Genomic DNA, 9,903 nt, shown 5'->3' on the forward strand with positions numbered 1-9,903 from the left:
AAATCCCCTTCTACACGTTTATCCCATGTGTCCAAATTACACCAAATCCAAACCTTCCCTTATTCCAATATTTCCCCCAAAATTGGAATGCATGGCTGCTGAAGACGCCTCCCTCCCGCCGCCGCCCGCCGCCGCCTCCCCAAGGTCCGGCCGCCACCCCAGCTACCGCGGCATCCGGTGCCGGAGCGGGAAATGGGTGTCGGAGATCCGGAAGCCGCGCCAGACCGCGCGCATTTGGCTCGGGACCTACGCCACCCCCGAGATGGCGGCCGCCGCCTACGACGTGGCGGCCCTCGCCCTCCGAGGCCCGGAGGCCGCCGTCAACTTCCCCGGCCTCGCCCCCACGTACCCGATGCCGGCCTCCTTCTCGGACGAGGACATACGGGCGGCCGCTTCCGCAGCCGCCTCCGCCATCGCCCCGCGGAACGACGGCCCCGGCCAGCCCTGGGCAGCGTCGTCGAGCAGCCATGAGTTTGTGGACGAGGAAGCGCTGTTTGGCATGCCGAAGCTGCTCGACGATATGGCCCAGGGCATGCTTGTCAGTCCTCCGCGGGGGAAGGCTCCCGCGGAGGACGAGGGGTCGGCGGAGGATTACTCCAGAAATGACAATCTCTGGAGCTACCCCTGACCCCTCTGGTATTATATTTTATTATATTATATATGTGTGGATTCGGGAGCGGGCGGTTGGGCTGCCGCCGGCTCTGAATTTTCCGCCGCCGCCATGTCTGAAATTTTCCTCACACAGCCGCATTAAACTGTGGCTTTGGTAGCGGCCTGCTTTTATGAATAAGAGCTGAGGAAATGTTAAATTTGAGTGAATATTAAGGATAAATTATGTATTACTGTTGGAAGCTGTTTGAAGAAGTGCTACATTATGCTGTTTTGAGCAAATATAAGTATATCAAATTATTAAGTTCGTTCCACTTTTTATAATTGTATTCTATTCTATATATGACAATATGTAAAGTTTCTGTATTATAGCTTTCACTGTGTGCAACTTTGTGATACCAATATTATACAAGCACTATATGACAGCATTACTATCATTTAGTGTTAGTTAATTGATATTATGAATTTTATACTCCCTCCGTCCCTAAAAAATATAAACTATTTTTTTTTCGTCTGTCCCTAGAGTATGATCTTTCTAATTTTGATATAAAAATTAGATAAATGTATAAACCAATTTTATATAAATGTATAAACCAAAATACTATAAACAATAGTACTAACATGAACTAAACAAAATTAACAGTGATATATATAACAACATTAGAGTACTAAAAATCTTTTATAATCTACTCGACTATGCTCTTTATTTTTTAGTTTATCTTAGTGGAGCATTTTAGAAAACAATAAAGAATAATTTACTCTTCATCATTTAACAATATATGGTAGGATCTTTCTCCATTTATCTTTATACTCCACAAATGAAATCACAATTACTTAATTTTTTATTAAAAGTCAGGTCCATAAAAAGTGACCTTAAATTTATGAACGGAAATAGTATTAAACTGCACTTTTGTACATAATGATGAATTGGTTGTGAAGCATGTAGAAATCATCAGTGTTGCAAATTCATTCAACGAAACCATTATGAGCATATCTTTACAATTTTAAAAGCTGAAAATGGTTTTATTTATATATAAATAAGACATAAATAGTGAAAGGTTTTTGGGAAAAGTTCCCAAATCGGTCATCTAGAAAATAATGAGATATGTTCAAAATAAGGAAGTTGATCTCGCTCTGTTCCAAAAGCTGCTACACGACAAAAAGGCAGCAAAATCATACCTCTTCCACTCTAATTAAACTCTTTAAAGTGTGTGTGCTTTCTATTCGACAACAATTTTCTCCTTTTCTTTTTCCAAAGCCATATAATGCAATTACTCAATTTATTAAATTTTATTATTAACAAGTGCTTGGTTTATGGTTAAGAATTATTGGAAATATCAACGTATAGCGATGCCATATGCCTCTCTAATCATCGTGATGCTGCTGCTTCTTACCCACCTTTGCTGGCAAAATCCAATGAGAGAAAAAAGAAAATTGAAAGTAAAACATAAAAAACAAAAAGAAGTGAGAAAGAACTTTCTCATTATTTATGTCACTCTTTTATTGGGCCCTTCAAGTATCCCATTGATTAGCACGTGTATCACGCGTTTCTATAGAAGATTTGGCAGTTATTAACCGTTAAGCCGCGGGCGCTCACCGGGTAGCCCTACCCATTCTACAAAGAGTGATGCTAAATGGCCACATTATGGCTGGCCATAATCAGATTTTTAATTGAAAATTGAGCCCATTTTAATGAAATTTAATGCACTTAGATACTATCAAAATTTTCAGGACTATTCTATCCTTTTCTTATATTAACCCAGAAATAGACATATGCTTTACACGTACCCTTTCTTTTCTTATTTTCTTAGGTTTATGTTTATAATAAGAATTAATAATGTTAAGTAAATGTAGTGGAGTATAATTTATTATTATAATTAACATATAAAATATTTTTACCGTACATGCCATAGTGCAGTGTCATGTTTTACACTATTAATTAAATAATAATAATAATAAAATTAATAAATTTATAAATATTAATAATAGTGTTAAAATTTGAAATTAATGATAATTTGAAAAATTATGTTATGACACTGTAATAGTCTATAATACAACAATAGAAAAAACTTTAATAAACAATAATAATTATATCACATCTAATTTTTTTAAATTATAATTTACAAATTTTATTTGATTAGTAGTACAATATTATGGAATTTTCTCTTGAAGGTGATTTAATATATATAAGAAGGTTGAAATGGAATAATATCACTAATATATTTAATTGAAAATGAAAATAAACATGGTAAGGTATTTCCAATTAAAAGTGATATCAATAATATATTTAATTGAAAATGAATACTATTTACTTCTATACATCAAATTATTTACCACTTATACTACCCATAAACACTAATAATAATGTGAGTCTTACTATCACTAACACTAATTTAACTATCAATATTTTCATCTCTCTTACTTTATCAATTCTGTCTTAATTTTCTTGTTATATTATATGTCCATATTTTTATTGGATGAAGGGAATATAACATAGTACTATCATACTTATAAAAATGATTTAATTTATAGTGAAACTTTCCTAAATAAAAAAAAAAAATTTAACTATGATCGGAAATTTTTGGTATATGCAATAAAGGGATAAATGTACATACTTTATTAGTTGAGGATTAATTGTTCATGGTTTTAAGGATCTGATTTTAATTATTTTGGGGAAATAGAGTGGCAGAAGTACTAATATGTAGAGTGGAGGAAAAGGGTGATTATGTAAAAGTACATGAGCACTATTTAAACCAATTATTTAATTATTATTATATTTTTCTATTATTTACAAAACTGTCACTGTGTGGCCAGCCACATTGTGACCACATAGCATTATTCTTCTACAAAAGACAAATTTGTTTTAAATTTTGATTTATATTCTTTTCAGACGAATGATCATCTACCAAGTTATAGTGTTGTCTATGTTCGATCTGTAACCTAATTATTACAATATAAATATTTTACAGATTAAGTTGCGCCCCAATAAGCTTATTGGGTTATTCCCTCCTTCCCTTCCCTCGTTAATTGGCATGAATTTTTTTTTTTTTATTCCCAATTAATTAACACTCTTACTTTTTACTATTTTTGATAGTAAATCTCATATTCCATTAATCCATTCTACTCACATTTTATTAATAAAATTATATAAAAGTAAGATTCACGTTTCACTATATTTTTTTAAATCCATGCCAAGTCAATCGATGACAATTAATGGAGGACGGGGATATTTTGCAACCGGGTCTAGATTTTGAGAGATCATAGAACTAACATGGTAAATTATGGATGTGTGATACACACATTGTGTTAAAGAATAAGCTTTGACCAAATTATAATTTTATAAGCAAAATTTGACCATAAATAATGAAGCTCAGTAGAGTGGATTAATACTATTAATGACATTTACATATGAGCTGTCCCATACTATTGAAAATATAAACTAAAAATAAATAATCTACATATTTAGTAGCCACAATTTATGTAACCAATCTTTTTAGATCAAAACTCATTATAGTACAGTACTAGTTGATCTCTCTTTATATAACAAGTACTCCCTCAAATCCCCATTAAATGTCCCATATTTCCTTATTTGAATGGTCTCTAATAAATGTCTCATTTTACTTTTCCTACTTTTAGTAAATGACTCCCACATTCCATTAACTTATTCTATTCAATATAAAAGTGAGATCCATATTTCACTAACTTTTTCCACCAACTTCTTCACAAAGTCAAGCAATTTCTTAAAATCCGCACCGGTCAAATATGTGACATTTAATGAGGACCGGAGGGAGTATGCTAGAAATATTTTCACATGAGTCGTCAATTGTACCTAGCCCCATAAAATTTGACATGGTATCTAAACAAGCCTGCAGTCGGAGGTAACAAGACTGATAGATCTTTTTCAAACAAATACAAAAATGCTCATACACGTAAATATGTTGAGATATTCACATATTGAAAATGCAATATAAAATAGCACTCCCTCCGTCCGCCATTAAATGTCTCATTTTTCCTTTTTTGTCCGTCCACCATCAAATGTCTCATTTCACTTTTACTCTATTTGGTAAGTGGACCCTACATTCTACTAACTCATTTCACTCACATTTTATTATAAAATCAATATATAAAAATAGACCTACATTCCACTAACTTTTCTATCTACTTTCCTATATAAAGTCAAACAATTCTTAAAATTTATGCTGGTGAAATATGAGACATTTAATTAGGGACGATGTGAGTAAGAACAAATGACTCCTAAAATCAAGTGAAACATATCAGTTACACTAGCTCTAACGAAAGAGACCATACATATATCCAACCCTACCCAATAAAACGCGATTAAGATAGTAAGTGTGTAGATGGGGGAAGCTTCTAGCTTGTTGCTTCCCTTAAACAGTGATACAATGAACTGAGAGTGTCCCTATCTCATTAAATACTCATCTCATCAGTCAAATCCCAATTAAATAACCGTATGGGCGCCACGTGGCCCATTAATCCGCTTCGACGACTTGTACCATTAATAACCCCTTTCGCGTATCTTATTAGTCCCGAAAAGGTACAAACCGTGTGCAGCCTAACTGTCACCTTATCCACATATCCGTGTTTACATTATAATTTATAATCCCTTTTCCAATTTCATCAATCATTATTTAATCATTCCAATTCAACACATATAAATAAACACACATCACTCCTCCTTTCACTCTAACACTAAATTTTCAAGATTCATACGATTCTTACAATGAACAATCATTTTCCACGCGTGCATTCCTCGTTTTCGGGCGAGTCGTCGTCCGAGAGCAGCGAGGTGAAGCTCGCCTCCGACAACCCGAAGAAGCGGGCGGGGAGGAAGAAGTTCCGGGAGACGCGCCACCCGGTCTACCGGGGCGTGCGGCGGCGGAGCTCCGGCAAGTGGGTGTGCGAGGTGAGGGAGCCCAACAAGAAGTCGAGGATATGGCTCGGGACCTACCCCACCGTCGAGATGGCGGCGCGTGCGCACGACGTGGCGGCCCTGGCGCTGCGGGGCCGGTCCGCGTGCCTCAACTTCGCGGACTCGGCCTGGCGCCTGCCTGTCCCTGCGTCCGCAGACGCACAGGACATCAGGAGGGCGGCTGTCCAGGCAGCGGAGGCCTTCCGGCCTGGACTGCAGGATGAGGATGAGGAGCGGTCGGCCGAGGTATTGCCGGAGAATGGGTGGTTCGTGGAGGAGGAGGAGGGGATGCATGGGCTGTTGATGAATATGGCGGAGGGGATGATGCTGCCGCCACCTCACTACTATGGTTATGACGTGGAGGATACTGCTGACGTGGAGTTATGGAGTTTTTTTATTTGATATATATAGTTAGGACTAGGAATTCTTTCAACTTGATTATTTTTTGGCAAGTGGAGAGGTTTTACTTGTAAATGTCATGCAATAAAACAAAATGATACTACTCCATTGCTCTATACTTTTGTGGTGGTTTAGATTTTTAAAATATGATGAAATACATTTGAGTAAAGATAGTTGAACATTGAATCTCCCTTTATATATTATTTTTTTTATAATCAAATATGAATGAAACAAATTAATGATATGTGAAACCTAATTATAAACTGAAATGAGACTGGTGATGGCATACATACCAAAACGATAAAATATACGTGAAATCATAGATATGGAGTACATAAAAATATGACCACAAGTTTCATTTAATTCACATTTAGCAATAGTAGTTTTGTTTATACATTTATTTGATTATAATACCTTAAAAATGTTATTTACATCATTAATTTTACTAATTACATAAAAAGTCAAAGCCAACTCAAGTTGATAATTTATTCATTTATTTGAAGTTAGAGATGAGATGAATGTATCACACTTGAGGAATTTGTAAAATTAATGACAATCAATAATATTTTTTAAAATATTAAAATCAAATTGAATATATAAAACAAAACAAATAGTGTTAACAAGGACTAAACAATGAGAAACAAGGACAAGAATTTGAGATGTTTTTCCAAGGAAGTAAAATCTATTAGAAGGCAAGTTGTAAGCTCCAAAGAGTTGATGAAGAAAGTCTAAGTGGTCAGAAAGATTAACCTTATCACAACTCAATATTTTCAGATAACCAAACCCAAAGAAACCCACAATCAGTAGCACATTTAGGAAGTGCAACAACTGTGAGAAAAAAAGAAACAACATACAACGACGAATCAAGGAGAGGGGCGCATCAACAGATGTTACTACTTCGTCTTCTTGAGGAGAACCGAGGTCCTATGCACTGCATCATCCCTCACGAAACTCCACCATAGGTAGGTCAGTGGAATTGTGGTTGCGTGCCAAAGGGCATGAGCGTCAACAAGCCCCAAGTACGGAGGGAAATCATAAATCTCCAAGAGCATGGCAAGAGCGCCTCCGAGTACAACCACCCACAGCTTCCAACGGGAAGGGTGGCCAGAGACGCCGCCCCAAACTGCCCAGATAACTATCTGTAGCACGCCCATCGCCACACAAACTTTCATGTTCAATCCTGCAAAAATACACATCTCGTTGGCTCCAGAGGTGTTGTATGAATTTGATGCATATATCCATCCCTTTCCATAAATGTTTCAGTGTTATGTAGTAGAAAATAATTATGTTCCGATTCATTAAAAACCATCCCTTTCTTATGATAGATTAGCAACCAAGAATGCACCCTCAGTCATTACAAGGAGGTAACGCGGTTAAAAACGGATACTACTACTACAATATTACCAAAGAAGAATACTGCAAATTTCCTCCATTTCAGATTTGTACCTTGCTAATATACCATCCTAATAAAAATCTAAGTAAAACTTCACACTGGTAACTCTCTCACTAAGATGCAAATGATTCAAACTAGCTTGACAGTAATGGGATTCAGAAGGATTACCGTAGTCGAGTTCATAAAAGTTCAAATACAGGATATGAGTTGTCACAAATGCTATCAAGGGAGCTGAAACCATGACCCGTGCAGCCTCAAGCTTCACACTGAAAGCTCGTATTATAGCCAGCATAAGAGAACATCCAAGTAATGCCACTGCAGATGAGTAGTCCAGCTTCTCAGTCAAATCAACATCTCTGCATGCATTTTGCAGAATATCTCGAAATTAGAACAGGAAGGCCATATCTCACACTACCCTAACCCCCAAAATATTGTAAGTAATATTAATAATACATTTGTATATAGTATATTGAACCGAACCAAAATTGCAATGCTGTTAATATCCTTTCTTCATTGGCATACAGTTTCTCTCATACCAATGAATCATAAGCACCGTTATATAAGTTTTCAAGTTAAGATTACTGACAAAGGAATCATTTAATAAATTCCTCCAATGTTACTCCAGAATATTATATGCACTAAATATGACAATAAAGAGTGATGGAGCGCACCGACTGTGGAAAACTGCACTCCAAAGCCAGGCATTCACTGCGAAGATTGCATATATGTTCCAGAGACCTGTGTATTCATAATATGTCTTCTTGTTTGGTCTAAAGGGCAGTTTGTAGTTTACAAGGATGTAGAAAGATACCCATCCATGAAACTGTACCGCAAGATTAAGAGCAGAGAAAGCAACCGAAACAGGTTCCTGAACACGTTAATTAGATTTAGCGCACTCACGAACACTATTATGGCCAAAAGGCAACAGTACACGAAGGATTAAGGAAAAGCATTTTCTGCACAAATTACACTGCCTTTTTACCTGGATCCCAGAAATACGCTTGAATGGCCACTTGCCATGGTACTTTACAGGCTTGTAGCCAAGTTCCTGTCTTTCTTCTTCTCTAGAGAGCATGCAGTGGTAACGACAGTCACTGCGGCAGTCCCATTGCTTCCACTGAATGTATAGTGGCTCCTGCAGATACCATGGGCCATCAATGGGGTTTCCGTCTGAGGAAAAGTTACAGTGTTGGAAGCACTTGTCCCCCACACAGCCAGTCTTCTCGCATTGCAAAACACAAGCCCTAGCAGTGCAATCAAAATTTTCAAAAAATAACAAAGGCACGAGCACAAACGAGCCATATGAATATATATATCTGCTGTCTCAAGAAAATACTTATCCATCCTGATTCACAACTTTGTTTCTAGATTTATCTAATACCACAATAAACGAAAGTTCAGAGTCAAAATGCACAATGGGGTATATTACACTATGACTACAAAGACAAACACGCATCATGACACAGAAAGTTGTTCCAACCGCAAGCTCAAAAATAATAAGATCACAGATGGTTACTGATCAACGAATCTTTCAGCCAAGTCAACGTAACAGACAAAATAAGAGTACTGACCGACCAGTCAAAATATCCTCCTATTGCAGTGAACTTTGATGAGATGCATAAGAGTGCAAGACAACAATAAGAAGCCACACAACTACCCACTAGATGTATATACACTTCCACTATAATCTGAATCTCCAATCCCATGAAAGAAAATCACAACATTCCCTGTCACTTCAGATTAGTTTCGGTTTCAAGAACCGGTCAAATATGCAGTTAGGACAACTTATAACAAAGAAAATTTTAACTAAATGCAGGGTAACAAATTTTCACTATAAACTCGTATTAACTGATTACTTCCAAAACCTGTTTAATTAGTACGAAGTTAAGATTGCAACAAAAACTGCATAGACTAAAGTTGATAGCAAGATCAGTTCAAGCTTCCACATATCATGATTTCTTGACTACCTCACACTCCAATTAAATCGACAATATTCCAATTATCAAGCTCAACCACAACAGGATCGATACTTGAACACTCTACATGTAGTAGCGAAGCAAGATTCCAATAAAAGAAACCCAAGAAAATAAAAAATCTTGGAATACAAACAGACAATCTGTTACCTGTAGAGTGGATCAGAGTCACCGGGGCTGGCTTCGTGAAATCCGAGAAAGCAGGATAGGGCAGCCAGGAAGAGAATGAAACGACGCCGTTCCATGGGATTTGGGGATTGTAATCAGCTCCAGAGGCCAAGGAATGGAAAAGTAAGCTCAAAGGGATTCAACTGAATTGAATAGTAGATGTGGATCTGGTTCAGCAACTTCCCCCTCCTGCTGGGGAAGATGAATCTTCAGGGAGTGTAGGAATTTACTGCTACTGATTCTTCTCTTTGAAACGGTGGACGAGGAGTAATCGATGAGATATATCAATATCTGTTCTTGCTTACGATCTCGCCCTCTCCAGTTCACGACCTTACAATACTTTACATTTGCCTTTTATTTAACCTACATTACAAATTAAATTAACTAAATAAAATCAGATCTTTAACGCGGATAATAACTATTTTTTCAAT

General features: G+C 36.9%; 3 protein-coding genes across 3 annotated transcripts; 2 read left to right on the forward strand and 1 right to left on the reverse strand.

Moving 5' to 3' along the window:
• Nucleotides 1–40: 40 nt before the first annotated feature.
• Nucleotides 41–987, forward strand: LOC148930687 (Integrase-type DNA-binding superfamily protein). The gene has a single exon (XM_089067652.1). It carries the CDS (start codon nt 92–94, stop codon nt 626–628), a length of 537 nt encoding a protein of 178 aa, XP_088923778.1. The 5' UTR covers nt 41–91; the 3' UTR covers nt 629–987.
• A 4,285-nt stretch (nt 988–5,272) lies between these two features.
• LOC148930688 (dehydration-responsive element-binding protein 1E-like) lies at nt 5,273–6,124 on the forward strand. Its single transcript, XM_089068778.1, has one exon. It carries the CDS (start codon nt 5,351–5,353, stop codon nt 5,939–5,941), a length of 591 nt encoding a protein of 196 aa, XP_088924904.1. The 5' UTR covers nt 5,273–5,350; the 3' UTR covers nt 5,942–6,124.
• A 474-nt stretch (nt 6,125–6,598) lies between these two features.
• On the reverse strand, nt 6,599–9,803 carry LOC148930689 (Per1-like family protein). Its single transcript, XM_089068777.1, has 5 exons — nt 9,455–9,803; nt 8,314–8,575; nt 8,003–8,199; nt 7,500–7,687; nt 6,599–7,118 (listed from the first exon to the last, which is right to left on the reverse strand). The coding sequence occupies exons 1-5, from the start codon at nt 9,547–9,549 to the stop codon at nt 6,832–6,834; spliced, it is 1,029 nt and encodes a 342-aa protein (XP_088924903.1). The 5' UTR covers nt 9,550–9,803; the 3' UTR covers nt 6,599–6,831.
• Nucleotides 9,804–9,903: the final 100 nt, after the last annotated feature.

Source organism: Salvia hispanica, chromosome 3, assembly GCF_029641045.1.
Source record: "Salvia hispanica isolate PSC_SH4W2 chromosome 3, Shi_PSC_v1, whole genome shotgun sequence".
Classification (NCBI taxonomy): Eukaryota; Viridiplantae; Streptophyta; class Magnoliopsida; order Lamiales; family Lamiaceae; genus Salvia; species Salvia hispanica.